Source organism: Chiloscyllium plagiosum, unplaced genomic scaffold (genome assembly GCF_037043375.1).
Source record: "Chiloscyllium plagiosum isolate Xiang-an unplaced genomic scaffold, Cpla_swu_hap1 HiC_scaffold_3, whole genome shotgun sequence".
NCBI classification, from domain to species: domain Eukaryota; kingdom Metazoa; phylum Chordata; class Chondrichthyes; order Orectolobiformes; family Hemiscylliidae; genus Chiloscyllium; species Chiloscyllium plagiosum.
This window is the reverse complement of record NW_028270141.1, coordinates 37,434,372-37,450,938: the sequence shown is the minus strand read 5'-3', so window position 1 is coordinate 37,450,938 and position 16,567 is coordinate 37,434,372. Positions and strand designations below refer to the sequence as shown.

At 39.0% G+C, this 16,567-nt stretch overlaps 1 protein-coding gene across 1 annotated transcript in view; it reads right to left on the bottom strand.

The window, feature by feature from the left end:
* The window catches only part of gfral (GDNF family receptor alpha like), a 58,685-nt gene that overhangs the window by 21,656 nt on the left and 20,462 nt on the right, over window positions 1-16,567 (bottom strand). The window contains exon 7 of the mRNA XM_087975818.1: window positions 4,298-4,384. Within this exon, the coding sequence (XP_087831944.1) occupies window positions 4,298-4,384 (87 nt within the window). The remainder of the gene's footprint in view (window positions 1-4,297; window positions 4,385-16,567) is intronic.

Here is a 16,567-nt window from a genome sequence, read left to right as displayed (position 1 = left end):
CAGATCATTTCCTCACTAGGAGACTTGAGCAGGACCTTAAGGGGATAAGACAGATTAGCAACTAATATCACAACCTGTATTCCAGACCCCAGGCTATTTGTGAGAGCCACATGGAAACAGCTACATTTTTTAAAAAAGAAATCTGGAGCGATTTCTGAGTTGTAATCTCCCTGAGGAGGTTCAAGTTAACAGATATAAATTTCTCTAGTGGTTTATGACATGATTCGAACCTCACAATGAGATTACAATCATGTAATCATTTCCATATAACCATTATTCTATGTCCACTGCAAATGTAAGATAGCAAATTGCTAACTATCACTCTGCTTATAAATGTATTAAATCAATGAGACAAGACAACTGTTAATGGCATTATAGATTGCTGCAATGGTTCTGCAAATGGCCTTATAACTTAATAAAAATAAAGACTCAAATACATTTATTTATTGCCAATGTATTTTAAATTATTTGTGTGCAATATAATGTTTCCTATTTTAATCTGACTTTCATGTTTTTGTCTAACGGTCAGTCAATACTGGGGAAATCGTACTGTGACACTAGCATTCCCTCTTCTAAAATGGAACATTGGCCCAGAAATTCAGTTGTAAAGTTGTTCTGCAGGAGTGAACAGCATTTTATGTTCCTCAATATGGCAATTAAAAAAAAGTACATCTACACTTGGGGCTGTGTCCCCTGCCACATTGATAGAGGAGGCTGTGCTGCACTCTGACATTTACTTATTTTGTAGATCTTCATGCTCTTGCTTTGCACTTGTTTAGTGTCCACCTGCTGACCTCACACTGTGCCTTAACCAGCACTTTGACCCCTCACCAAACTATGTAATGTAAGTGGGCTGCTTTTTATTTTAATTTGAGGTCACTGTTTGATTTCTAGAATTTTTTTGTGGTATTCCCGCAAAATTCGCTTGGTTGCACAGTGAGAAAGAATTTTGTTTTTAAATGCACCTGCACTGTTGCTCTTTAGCCTGGCTTCAGGAAAAAGTGATCTCATCAGCTTGCCCTTTCAGCCTGGAGAAAGAAGGGGACCATGGAGAAAGACACCACAAACTAAAGAAGCTGTCAGTGGAGCGTGAAGAACACAGAGATCACAGAAATGCAAAGGAAGAGTGAATGTTTAGAAGGCATTTTCCCGCATTCAGTGTCATTGAGGAAGCTGTACATGAGGTGTTTTTACTTCAAACAGAATACTACCACCAAGTTGTTCCACTTGCTGCATGTACCCCCCAAGCTTCACACCATAGCAGGTACAGCATTGTCTGTCCCTGTCAAGGTCACCAATTCTGTATGATTCTACCACCAGCTTCCTGTTGTTCCAGGATATGATTTGGGCATCATGCAAGTTCATCCTTGCTATCCGAGTCCCAGTCATTATTCTGCCATTCGGCACTGATCTCCATCTAATGCTTATCCCAGCTGGACTTGCTATTGGTGACAAAGGCCTTTGCCTTCAAGTACATCTCATGTCACCTAGCAGGAGCCTACATCTAGCAGCCGAGCTGCTCTCCAATGGGATCCTTACTGTCACTATGAACATTGTTGAGCAAGTAGTCGGCATTTTTAACCAAAATTTACACTTGTTACAATGCAGAGTTCGACCCCCTCTACTAATTAAAACTATCATCCATAAAAGCTCACCTCACCTTGTAATCTGCTAAATGTGAGTGAGTGAAAGAAGATCCTTGATTTCTTTGGTTTAAAGGAAAAAAATAATTTATTTTCCTAAGTCTAACAGTGAACACTAACCAAAAACTATTTTAAAAATCCAAGCCCCCTTTTCGTAACTAATCACTATCTGACCCCAACTCTATTAAAGTGCTGCTCCAATAACACCCTTATTAAATATTAAGTCAACTTAATCTCTCAGAGTCCAGACACTCTCTTATGCTGTCTTCTCCCTAGATCTTCTTCCTACTTTTTACTGCAAGTATCTTTGTGTACCTTTGATAGATTATGCCTTCTTGTTTCTGTGGCTAATGTGTAATTTGCGGTAAAATGTCATGGATAAAACCTTACAACTACAATGGTCAGCACAGTTAATTTTAATAATGAAGCAGCTTGTTCAAATTCGTTAGATGGAAATACATTTTGCTGGATCCACACACCACTTAGCATCAATGGTGACCTTGTTACAGTGAGCTCCTCTTCCACTTGTCTCTTTTGACAGCCCCTTGCAGATGACACGTGCTCTCTGGTTCAGTGGGAGGTTAGCTCTGACTAATCTTCAAAATGTTCTTTGTTTTTAAATTCCCAAGACTTGTACACTCTCATTCGTCCGCACAATCAAAATTCAAATTCAATTGGATTTTGGTATTTTGGGCGTAATTTAAATTAATTGGTCAAATTCAAAATATGGTTGCCTTAAAATCAAAACACAACACCAAGCTGATTGTTACATATTATCGATTCTCAGCTCTCCCTGCACTTGTCATCCAGTCACAGACACATGTGCTGTCACAATTTTTCAGAAAAGGTATCTCTCTCTCTTAAAGTGACCTTGTAACAGGCAGTACATTCCATCCTCTAACTACACCCTGTGTGATAAAGTTTATTCTTACATCACATTTGCTTCTTTGAACCTTTCAACCTTGTAACACCCTGCCTCAGGTGTCAGGTCTCTCTTGTATAATGTACAACGTCATCATTTTGAGGTAAGCGACTTCAAACCATCTGAGTAATACCTAGTGCAGGAGGAGAACATCTACCAAACTGATCTCTCAGACAGCAACTCTTGGATCTGAGCTTCAACCAAATCAGCTAACTATTTTCCTTCCCTAACTGCCCTAACTCACCTAACATTTCTAAATGATTCCCTTTCTTCAGTCAATTCTCAGAGACTACTTATGTCACTACAAAGACAAGTACCAACACAAAATTCAGAACATAAACTAAATTTATAAAACAATATTTTGACATTTAGAAATAAATTGCTAAATCACCTTTTCCAAAAACCCTTAATATCTGTCTTGTGTGATCATTTCTCCATCCCAGTATGCTTATGAATCATTTCTCCAGTGCTTATGACTTGGGAGGTTGATGATTGCAGAGTTCCCACATTGGTCTCCTCCATGCTGCATGACATTATGTGCAAACTTACTTGCAGATTCCAACAATTCCCATTGTGTCTAGCAGCCTTCTTCAGCAGCCTGGGATGTCAAGTCCTCTGCATCAGAAGTAGCGCATGATGTATCTTTTTATCTTAACAACTCTAGTTAAACTATTGATACTCTTCTGGAATTGCAGCCATGGTCATCTTACCAGGTTCCTAACTTGAGCTTCTTAGCAGCTACGTGAAGGGTTTTATGCTCATCGGGAGGTAAAAGATATTCTTCCTCAGTTTGATGACCAGTAATGCAGTATTAGAGAACCTCAGTGCCCACACTCACTCTCCTTTCCAGCCACTTACTCAGCACATCTATGTATCACCTTTAAATATACAGATTCTATTTACCTTTCAGTGGAATCAAATGATTTTCTGGTGGGCAGTGTGTGAGAACAGGGGAGGACGAGACAGTTTACAAGAATGGTACTAGCACTGAGAAACATCAGTTATGAAGATCGATTGGAGAAGTTGCAGTTGTTTCCTTTTGAGAGGAGGCCATGAGGACATCTGACAGAGAAATTTTCAAAATCACTAGAACTCTGAACAGAGCTTACAGGGAGAAACTGTTCCTGCTCATGAAAGGGCCAAGAATAAGAGGGCACACATTTAAAGTGATTTGCAAAGAAGCAAATGTGATGTGAGAATAAACATTATCACACAGGGTGTTGTTAGAGGATGGAATGTATTGCCTGAACATATGATGGAGTAATGTTCAATTGAGGCTTTTAAGAAGGCATTGGATGACTGTTTAAATAGAAACAATGAGCGATGGTATGGAGAAAAGGCAGGAGAATGACACTAAGTCATGATAATCCTTGGGTGAGCCTGTGCAGAAACGATGGGCTCAATGGTCTCTTCCAGCACTGTAACAATTCTGTGATTTTGTGAAAGGCAGTGGAGTGGAATTCACAAGCAAGTGATTAGGATTAGTAGGGAGCAAGAAAATTCCCTATTTTCTGCAGTAGCTTCACTTGGTGTACCCTAACTACTCATTTCCAGCCGTGATCTGGTTCCTGCATTATCGATGGGCATTTTGTTTCTGTGGCTAATGTGTAATTTGCGGTAAAATGTCATGGATAAAACGTTACAGCTACAATGGTCAACACAGTTCATTTTAATAATGAAACAGCTTGTTCAAATCCGTTAGATGGAAATACATTTTGTTGGATCCACATACCACTTAGCATCAATGGTGACCTTGTTACAGTGAGCTCCTCTTCCACTCGTCTCTCGTCTGCTTCACTAGCTTGATGTGAAACCTGAGCTGCAGTGAAAAGATAAAGGTGCAAGTTACAGGACAAGTGCTAGCAATCAAATAAACATTTGCTTCTATTATCATTGAAATTTGTTTCTCATAGGCCCATGATGACACATATTTTCCCAGACTAAAATAATAAAAGCTGCAATTATGTTTGAGTCATCAAAGATGCCTTGTTGCACAACATTTTAATAGCACATTTTAAAAGATGATATGTTGACTATTGCATTGTATTATTTTATGATTCAAATACTCCCCCAACCCTTACCCTATTTACAGTTCTGTAAAAATTATTGCTAACTAAGCAGACTGGTTTTGTATGTTTTCACCTCATATAGTGGAAAGAATGGATAGGAATTCTAGATTTTAAAAATCTTTAACAGGACTAGGTTTATTCCTGTACTATTAACAAAATGTGAAAGCACTTGGGTTCTGCTTTTATACCTTGACTTTTACTTTGCTTTCTCAAACAAATAAATGTGTTACTACACATTCAAACATTTACGTGATATTGAGCCTGATTTTGCTTTTACAAAGTAAAGACACCTAAATGGCCCATGATGTTGTCTTTGATGTGAACTTCAGGCTGATAAAGTGTAGTCTAGAGCAGATAATCTAGGAATTGCAAATTGCCATAAATTGGCAATTTGCGCCATTCCCCCATTAGCTTCATAGAGAAAAAAACGGCTTCTTGTGGCTAACCTTCCAAGGTTAAAGTGTGGCGCTGGAAAAGCACAGCAGGTCAGGCAGCCTCTATTAACATTGTTCACAAAAACAATTTAAAGCCTAACAATGAAGGAACAGGTTTAACCACACAGCATGCTGCAAGATGACCATACCAGAAAGAGCCTGTGGGCTGAATCTTAACAGAAATTGGCTGAGTGACAGTTTCATTGAGTTTCCTGGAGGGTTCCTCTCTGCAAGGCCTCTCAAATTTCCTTGCGCTGTTGTCCCCATTTCATCTCATTAACTCAGTACAACATCATTAGAGTGTCCCTCTTATCTGATGCTCACCCGATCTTCCAACTCCATCATATATAGAAGTACATCATTGGTCACGCAGAATTTTGGGTTGCCTCAGAATCGTGGTGGGTGCTATCCACAGGCAAGTTTTTTTTAGTTTACTTTAAAAGCTCAAGACTAATGCACAATTTCTTGTTTATCTCACCTCCTATCTTCCTCTTTTCAAACTCGTTTTGTCCTATCCTGGAATTTGACCCTTGAGTTAGGTTTCTCAATTCATTACAAGCACAATTCTACTTCAGGTACCAGTGGCAACAACAATTAAGTACCTACAAATTTTTTCATTAAATTCAAATTTTAGCAGCTTCCATGAAGGGATCTGAACACATGATCCCAAAGGATTGACCTGCATCTCTAATGATGATACAACTACACCACCATGTTTCCTAAAGAATAAATGAGTTGATGGCTGGGAGTTAAACCCCGACATTTCCATGATCAGTAGATAATGATATTTATAACAAGGCCTCCAAAACATTTTGTTCAAAATTTGCAAAGAACAATACAGCAAAGGAACAGGCCCTTCGGCCTTCGAAGTCTGCACCGATACATTTTTGCCCTTCTGTACTAAAACTTACAGGATCCATATCCCTCTATTCCCTTCCTAATAGTGTATTTGTCCAGATGTTTCTTGAATGCTGCTATTGTGTTGACTTCTATCACCTCCTCTGGCAACACATTACAGGCATTCTCCACCCTTTGTGTGACAAACTTTCTTCACACATCTCTTTTCAACTCCCCCCTCACACCTTGAACCCACGTCCTCTAGTAGTTGACCCCTCCACCCTGGGAAAAAGCCTCAAACTTTCCACTCTATCCATGCCATTCACAATATTAGAAACATCTGTCAGGTCACCCCTCAACCTCCTGCATTCCAGTGAAAATAAACCAGTTTATCTAACCTTTCTTCATAGTAAAAATTCCTTATACCAGGCAACATCCTGGTAAACTTTTTGTATACCCCCTCTAAAGCATCCACATCCTTCTGGTAGTGTGGTGACCAGAACTGTCCGCAATATTCTAAGTGTTGCCTAACTAAAGTTCTATAAAGCTGCAGCATAACTTGCCTATCCTTATACTCAATGCCCATTCCAATGAAGGCAAGCTTGCCATAGGTCTTTGTTACTACCTTATCTACCTGCACTGCCACCTTTAGTGATCTGTGGAACTGCACTCCCAGATTCCTCCATATATCAATACGCCTAAGGGTTCTGCCAATCATTGTATAATAACCACGAGTACATGACTTTCCAAAATGCATCAACTCACATTTGTCTGGGTTAAACTCCATCTGCCATTTTTCCGCCCAAGTTGATCTATATCCAATTGATCTATATCCTGCTGTATCCTCTGACAATTCTCCTCACTAACCGCAACTCCATCAATGTTTGTATCATCTGCAAACTTACTAATTAGACTAGCTATGTTTTCCTCCAAATCCTTTATGGAGAAAGTGAGGTCTGCAGATGCTGGAGATCAGAGCTGGAAATGTGTTGCTGGAAAAGCGCAGCAGGTCAGGCAGCATCCAGGGAACAGGAGAATCGACGTTCGGGCATAAGCCCTTCCTGTTCCCTGGATACTGCTTGACCTGCTGCGCTTTTCCAGCAACACATTTCCAGCTCCAAATCCTTTATGTAGATTATGAACAGCAGTGGTCCCAGCACTAATCCCTGTGGAACACCACTAGTCACAACCCTCCATTCAGAAAAGCATCCTTCCACCGCTACCCTCTGTCTCCTATGACTAAGCTAATGATTTCAGATTCCCTTCTTCAAACTCAGTTTTTCTACATTTGTATATGTGTGTGCTTGTCTTTAAAATGTAAGAAGAAATGTTCTAAGGAAAGAAGTGACTTGCATTTGTAAAGCATCTTTCACACCTCTGGATGGACCTGAGTGCTTTAGACATAAATTAGGATATTTGAGGTGGTGACTGTTGTGATGTATGAAGTACAGGAGTCAATTTGGACACACCTAAAAAGTTTCCACAAGAAGAGATAATAACCAATTTTAGTTATTAGTTGCTGGCTAAATATTTGCCAGAACACTGAGAACTTCCATGGTCTAATTTAAACAGTTGTGATTAAAGGTTAATTTATATCTACCAATAAGGACTGATGGGACTTCAGTTTGACAGTGAATATCCTTGGTACCGTACTGACCTGTCAACCAAGATTAGAGTGGGACTCAGACTTCATCACTCTTTCCTACTAACATTGACAATTACATTTGTGACAATTCTCTAGGCTTTCCATAGTTTCTGTACCCAAGTTGCAGCAGACAACAGCAGGAATTCTTGGGGAAACTTATCATTAGATCACTTTTGAGAAAATTACAGAAAATATTAAATAAGGTTAAGATATTCATGTACAGGGAATAGAGCAGAGAGTTCTGATGTCAGGCTAGCATCTGTACTATCAGGTGAATGTCCTTTGTCTGTGCTAAAATTCTTATGATCCTTTACATTTTAGATACTGTAAAGATACCTGAAAGTTACAGACTTTTATCCATATTTTTCTGTGATAGCAGAAAAACAGAAATAAATTGAAGATTTCTTTTCGAGTTTGTATGAGAAACATATGGATGTATGACAATTTTGTAACTATGCTATTTACAAATCTATCAAGTTTCAATAACATTTTATTTAAAAGCTTCAGAGTCATGTCACTAAATGAACAAACTAAAGTGCTATCACATTGAATTAAGCTGCTTACAGAGGCTTAATCCTTGATTATGTGAGTGCATAATTGTTAGGTCGAATTTCATCACTTCCTTAGAATAGGGTCTATGTTAATAACAGGTCTTGAAATGAGTCAAACACAATATCTGATGTAAAGTAATAACATGTTATTTTGATAAAGATACACCAAAATAGCTTTTTTGTCTGTTTAGTACTGAAACTTGGCAAACTATGACTTCGGAGCTTTGATATAAAAATATACAATCATGAAGAAATGTTACAAGGACTGAATTGTTTTTTGTTCATTCGCGGGACATGGGCATTGCTGGCTGGCCAACATTTACTGTCTGTCCCAAGTTACTCTTGAGCAGCCCAAACAATCATAAATTAACACAAAAAGGGCAATCAGCCCATCTTGCAACTTCTTTCTATATAACATATTTCCGGTCACGTAAATCCATTCTCCTTTTACAAGTTACAGTTGAAGACTTTCTCCATCCTTTCAGGTAATGCATTTCAGATCATAAACTCACCACATTTGAAAATAAAAATCGTTTAATTTCTCCAGAGAATCCTTTGCCAATTGCATGAACTAGTCTTTTGGTTTTAACTATCCTACCAATGGAAACTGTTCCTCATTATTCATTCCGTTAATTCTCTTAACTTTCAACACCCCGACTAAATCTTCGTGTAACTTTCTCTGCTCTTAAATAGAAAGCTCCCTGCTACTTTCATCTCTTTGTAACTGAACTCTTTCAGTCCTAAAACAAACACAGAAATTGCTGGAGAAACTCAGCAGCTCTGGCAGCATCTTGGAGAAAGAAACAAAGTTAATGCTTCAAGTCCAGTATGATTCTTCTTTAGAACCCTAAACACTGATCTCAGTCCTGCTGCAGCTCCAATAAATCTTCTCAGCACTCTTTTTAGGACACTGACATCCTCTCTGATTAGAATGAACACAGTGGTTGAGCTTAGCTGGTTTGCAATGTGATGCTAATAGCATGGGTTCAATTCCTACAGCAGCTGAGGTGACTATGCAGAATTCTCCTTCTCAAACATTCCTCATATGTTAAGCTTTTCATTCATTCTGTTTTGCTTTTATGCTATCCCTAACTTCCCTAGTAAACCACGGTTGCCTCATCCTCCCTGTACCATGCTTCTTTTTCCTTGGGATGAATCCCTGCTGTGTCTCCTGAATTACTCCCAGAAACTCCTGCCATTGCTGTTCCACTGTCTTTCCTGCTAGGCTCCTCTCCCAGTCAGTTCTACCCAGCTCCTTCCTCATGCCTCTGTAATTGCCTTTATTCGGCAGTAATACCGTTATCTCTGATTCTATCTTCTCCCTCTCAAACTGCAGAGTAAATTCAATCATATTATGACCACTACCCCCTAAGGCTTCCTTCACCTTAAGCTTCCCTTATCAAGTCTGCCTCATTACACAGCACTAAATCCAGTATTGCCTGTTCCCTAGTGGCTCCACCACAAGCTGCTCCAAAAAGCCGTCTCATAGACATTCCACAAATTCCTTTCCTTGCAATCCACTACCAACCTGATTTTTCCAGTTCACCTGCATATTGAAATCCCCATGATCACTGTAACATTGCCTTTCCTACACATCTTTTCTATCTCCTGGTGTAAGATTAACTGTACAAAATACCCACTGTTCTTTGGTAATTGCTATTGTCCTTTCAATCTTTGTCCACTGTGAGAAAGCTAATTGTTTGGAGGAATGAAATAGCTGTATTGATGTAACATGAGATGCTCATTTATGTTAAGCCTTATCCTTGAGTCTGGCCTAACCAAGCTGTAACAGGCCTGGGATGTTTCATACACCAACAGAGTACAAATGTTTATTAATCTGCACAATCAACCTCTTGACTGAATCACACAAGGATGAGGATGGATATTTTTGTTTTGTGAATTGGAAAAATGTTATAATCATCCTAGAGCTTGTAATTTTAGACAACTTCTCTTTTAGGTACATATATAAATATCATACTGAAATTAGATTTTAGATTAGATTAGATTACTTTACAGTGTGGAAACAGGCCCTTCGGCCCAACAAGTCCACACTGACCCGCCGAAGCGTAACCCACCCATACCCCTACATTTACCCCTTACCTAACACTACGGGCAATTTAGCATGGCCAATTCACCTGACCTACACATCTTTGGACTGTGGGAGGAAACCGGAGCACCCGGAGGAAACCCACGCAGACACGGGGAGAACGTGCAAACTCCACACAGTCAGTCGCCTGAGGCGGGAATTGAACCCGGGTCTCTGGCGCTGCGAGGCAGCAGTGCTAACCACTGTGCCACCGTGCCGCCCATAAATCCCACACAAATTAAATTCTATATATCCCATTAGTCCTAGAGAAAAATTAGAGCTGTTTCTTCAGTCTTTGCTGATTTTATTCATTTTTAGGGTGTGGGTATTGTTGGCTAGTTTATCACTTACTGCCCATCTCTAATTGCCTCTGCACTGGCATGGAGTCATATGTAGCTCTGACGAGATAACAATACCTGATTTCCATCTATAAAGGGCATTGGTGAACCAAATGGGTATTTACAAACAGGTCACCATTAGGCTAGCTTTTAATTTCAGCTTTATTTTTTATCGAATTCCAAATTCACCATTTGCCATAATGGGATTCAAATCTGTATTTCCACATTAGCCTGAAGGTCTGGGTTAATCATCCAGTGATGTTGCCACAAGACCAACACCTCCCCCCAATCCCCTGTTACTCCAGAATTACCTAAGCCATTGTAGGTTTGATTCTTTGTGGATATTATTATTTTGGACTTTTAAATTTTAAAGTATCAGCTTTTCAGTGATAATACTCTACTCTCTGTAGTGTATTCATCCAAGATCCATGTCAGTAACTGGCTGAATGTCAGAATAGAAGTTAGTAGGGATAAAAGGGACCTTTTTACAGGATGGCAGTCAGTAAGTCGTGGAGTTTTGCAGGGGTCAGTGTTGGGACTATAAGTATTCATTGTTATACATTAATGATCTGCTCGAAGGAACTGAGGGCATTGTTGTTATGTTTGCAGATGACACGAAGCTAGGTGGAGGGACAGGTAGTTTTGAAGAAGTTGGGAGGGTGCAGAAGGACTTGGACCGACAAGGAGAGTGAGTAAAGAAGTAGCAGATGGAATACAATGTGGAAAGTATGAGGTTATGCTCTTTGTTAGGACAAAGAGAGGCACAGGCTATTTTCTAAATGGGGAAAGGTTTCAGAAATTTGAAGCACCAAAGGACTTGGGAATTGAAATTCAGGTTTCTTTTAAGGTTAACATGCAGGCTCAATTGGCAGCTAGGAAGGCAAATACAATGTTATCATTCATTTTGAGAGGGCTAGAGTACAGGAGCAGAGATGTACTGCTGATGCTGTGTAATACTCTGGTCAGAGCTGAAAATTTGTTCCTGGAAAAACGCAGCAGGTCAGGCAGCATCCAAGGAGCAGGAGAATCGACCTTTCGGGCATGAGCCCTTCTTCAGCATCCTTGGATGCTGCCTGACCTGCTGCGCTTTTCCAGCAACACATTTTCAGCTCTGATCTCCAGCATCTGCAGCCCTCACTTTCTCCTAATACTCTGGTCAGACCACATTTGAAATATTTTGGGCACTGTATCTAAGGAAGGATGCACTGGCATTGGAGGGGGTCCAGAGGAAGTTTACAACAATGATCCCAGGAATGAAGAGTTTGTCATATGAAGAGCTGTTGAGGGCTCTGAGTCTATATTCAATAGATCTCATTGAAGGTTACAGAATACTGAGAGCCCTGGATGGAGTTGATGTGGAAAAGATGTTTCCACGAGTAGGAGAGATTAGTTCCTGAGCATACATCCTCAGAGTGGAGGGATGGCCCTTTAGAACTGAGATGAAGAGGAAATTCATCAGCCAGATGGTATTTAATCTGTGGAATTCATTGCCACAGAAGGCCATGGAAGCAAAGGCATTAAATGTTTTTCAGACAGAGATACGTAGGTCCATGATTAGTAAGGGGATCAAAGATTACAAGAAGAAGGCTGGAGATTAGGGTTAAAAAACATATCAGCCATGATTGAATGGTGGAACAAACTCGATGGACCAAATGGCCTAACCCTACTCCTATATTTTATGGTCTTATTCATCTTAACATTTAAAAGTATGTTCTCCTCAATTAAAGGCACTGGCAACAGTAATACTCAATAAAATGAATCATTCATTTAATTTCTGCTTATGGGATGTTGTGTACAAATTGTCTGTCATCTTTCTCTACAGTGCAACAGTAAGTATACTTTGACAAATATTTAATTGATTGAAGCACTTTAGTGCTATATAAATGCTCATCCTATAACCAGGAGAAGAAGCTCATCTGAATCTTGAGCGAAAGTCACCAGTAAATTGAACCTGTTATTTTAAAATGTCACCTCTGACCCCTCACTTGCCACCCCCACTTCACCATTACCTTCTATCCACGTTTAATCAGGTGTGAACATTAACATGCCCCCTACTGGCACAGGTAACAAGAGAAACCTTTGCTAGGAAGTAGTATAATGCTGGGCAAGTAACATTCACTCCACGCAAGTATTGGGCAATGACCATCCTCAGTAAATGAGAATCTAACCATCGTTCCTTGAATTACATTGCTGGATCCCCCAATTAGAACATTATGGGGGTTACCATTGACCAGCAGGCAAGACATCCCAAGGGATCTGATGAAGAGACTCAAAAATATTAACATAAGCAAAATAAAAGGAATGAAGAAAACAATGGCATTAAAATGTAACAAAAGTCCAACATGAAATGGTTTCCATCCCAGGGATATAAGGGATGTGGGTGACAGCATTAAATACTCTGATTATAATCTTCAAAAGATACTGTGATGCAGGAAGTATTCCTTTCGATGAGAAAATTGCATTGTCACATTGCTATTTAAGAAAAATGAGAGAAAATAAAACTTTGGAATTACAGACCACTTAGCCAAACATCTGCTGTGTGGAATACAAGAGTCTATAATTAAGGCAAGATGATGAAACATTTGGTCATTTTCAACCAATCAGACAGAAGTTGCATGGATTTCTAAAAAGTGGAGACAAACAAAAAGTGCAAGAAACTGAAAGCAAAATCTTGTCCTGGTTCGGAAACTGGCAAAACAGCAGGCAGTATAAATGGTATTCTAATTGACAGAAGATACCTAGTTATGTTCTGCAAGCATCTGTGTTGGGCTGTCAACTGTTCACCTCATTTATTAACAACTCAGAATGAAGAGCCACTTATCCAAGTCTGTCGTCAATACAAAGTTAGGCAGCTTTGTAAGGAAGAAAGATGGAAGCAAAAAAATCAAAAAGCAATATTGATTGATATAAAATTGTGGCAAATTGGTTTAACTGTGAGCACATCCACTTTAAGCCTAAATACATAAGCCTAAAAACACCTTCTCAATGATGAAAAGCTGGAAATACTCGAGGTCTAAAGAGACTTGGTACATGGATTACGAAAAAGTCATGTGCAGTTACAGAAAATACTGTAACGTTGAGAGTACTCCATATCAAGCAGACTGGAATTGAAAGGGTAGAAATTATGCTTCAGCTATACATAGGTCTGCTTAGATCATGCCTGACAGCAGCTCTTGGCACTATATCTCAGGAAGGATTCATTAACCTGAAAGGGTCAGTGTGCATTTACCCACAAAGTACCTGGGAGTCTGGGAGGGCTTACACAATCAGTTTGCATTCTGCAGAATTTTGAAAGTTGAGAGCTGATTTGTATGATTTTCTTTTGTAATATTAAGGCTAATAAATTACTTAGATAGAGATAAACTGTTTCCTCTGGTTGGACGAGAGGGCATTTTCTAAAAATTGGAGCTGGACATTGCAGATGTGAAATTTAGAAAACTCTAACAAACAGCAATTAATAGTAAATTATACATAAACTGTAAATTTGTGTTTGATTGCTTCATGTAAATTAAAGCTACAATAGGATATGAAGTAAAGAAACATATATGAAGTTAGGCCTTGATCTTATTGAATGTCTGATCAAGCTTGAGGGAATAAAGGGCCTAATCCTGTTCTTATTTTCCTACTGGTATAATTTTAAAAAAAGATAAACCATGTCCCAGCAGTTTTTCATTTCCTAGTTCATTAATGCCACTAACATATATTGGGAAATGCACCCATTCTCTATTGCACATAAATCTCTATTCATCAACTTTGTTAGATAAAAGATCGAGGGTAGTAGGCCTGCAATTTCCTGATCTATGCTAAATACAGCCTGATTTCTAAGATTTACATGAAGCTCCTCAATGAGGCATCAGAAAATTGCCCTATAATGTATATGGTGTGGTCTTGAATTGTTCTACATATGCATACATGTCAAGTTCAATAGCTGACTCATTCTCTGTTAGGAGAAAGTGAGGTCTGCAGATGCTGGAGATCAGAGCTGGAAATATGTTGCTGGAAAAGCGCAGCAGGTCAGGCAGCATCCAGGGAACAGGAGAATCGACGTTTCGGGCATAAGCCCTTCTTCAGGATTCCTGAAGAAGGGCTTATCCCCGAAACGTCGATTCTCCTGTTCCCTGGATGCTGCCTGACCTGCTGCGCTTTTCCAGCAACATATTTCCAGCTCATTCTCTGTTAGCTCAATGCAGCCTTTTACAGAACTGTGTGTATATTACAGATATTCAACGACCATAGCACTGGGATGAAAATTGTGCTTCCATGGGAAATATTGTGCCAGTATTCACTGCCTTGATTTAAACAGGAAGGTTTACCATTCAAGTGAGGCACAAGACAGAAGGAACGTAGAAACAGGAATGGATCATATAGGCCCTTGAGCCTGTTCCATTATTCAATTAAATAATGGATAATTTGTATCATAATTCCACTTGCTCACCTTGTTTCCCTAACCCTTGCCTCACAAAAATCAGTTTTAAAACATTGAATTTTGAAATGTTCAGCCTAACCTTGAAAGGAAATTAAGAAAGCTGTGAAAGGTCCTAGTTAGATCAAACGTAATTTCCCCAACTTCTTTGCATATTTGAAGTTGGTAGACATCAGATCCTAGTGATTTATTTATCTTTAGTCACATGATTTTCTCTATTACCATTTTATTATTTATGTTAAATCTTGTAAGCTCCTGTCTCAATTTATTTGTATTTTCTTGTATCACGGTTTCTTTATCCTTATGGTCTGTTATAAAGTCTGATACTAAGTATACTGTTAGCAATTCCATCATTTCCTGACATCCACATCTAATGTCACTTGAACCTGTCTTTAAGAGGCTCCATTACTTCTCACCACCCTCTTTCTCTGAATTTACTTACAATATCCTTAGTGTCTTACTTGATAGTTGTCACAAGGTTTTTCACATATTCTGCCTATGTAGCTCAAATTACTTCCTTGTATTTCTTTGCTGTTCTCTCCTAGCTTGCAAGATCTCTACTGGTCTTTAAATTCATTCAGAACCTTTTTCTTTGTCATTTATACTATTGCTCACATTTCTTGCTGCTCTACTGTGATTTTTAAAAATTGCTCATGGGACCTGGTTGTCACCAGCTAAGGTTTTGTGGTCTAGAGTCACATGTAGGTTGGCAGATTTCCTTCCTTATGGGACATTATTGAAAGAGATTAGTTTTTACATTTGACAGTGGTAAGCTATTAGACTAGATTTTCATTTCAGATCTTTATTGAATTCAAATTGTAACCATCTGTCACGGTGAGATTTGAATCCTACCTGCCAGAGGTGCAGATTACTAGCTCAGTGACATTATCATTGTGCTATCACCTCCCCTAGAAGCTTTTCTTTAAGCTAACAAATGGTCAACATTACTGATATAGCCACCTACCATGAAGTTATTGATTAACTTGATTCATAACTCATTCCTAGGTCTAATACAGCTCGCTGTTTTGTTTTAGTCTTACGCTTCTTAAATATTCTGAAGAAATTAAAAGGCTTTGGAACTCACTTGTTCTGGTCCTACCAGTCCTATGTGGAAATTAAAGCTCCTAATCGTTATTATGATGTTCTTGCTACAAACCTCTGCATTCATGTATCCTACCACTTTACCCCTGCCAATTGTCAATCCCGATCAAAATCTGACCTCTTATTCTATACTTGAATCTGTTGAAGAAATTTTCTATAGCCAACTCACACTTATTTGCAACTTTTCTTCTTAATGCTGTTTTAGCGTGCTTTACCAATATTGTCACTCCTCCATTTTATTTCCAATTTCTCAAATCCTTTCTAAAGAGATTATAATCATGGTACATTGTAATTTACCAGTTATGTACCACAGACCAAATGTTTTTGTTACATGAAACTCTTATTTGGACATTGGACTCTACAATTTTGCCTCAAACAGTTTTTCTCAGATTTGGCATACTCCTTGTTTGTCATTTTTTTTTAATAAGGTGGTGCCTGGCTAATTATTCCCCTTCAAGACCCAAGCACTTTCAGTGGGAGTAGAAGGAACAGTAGCAGGGAATGTCAGAAAGTAAATT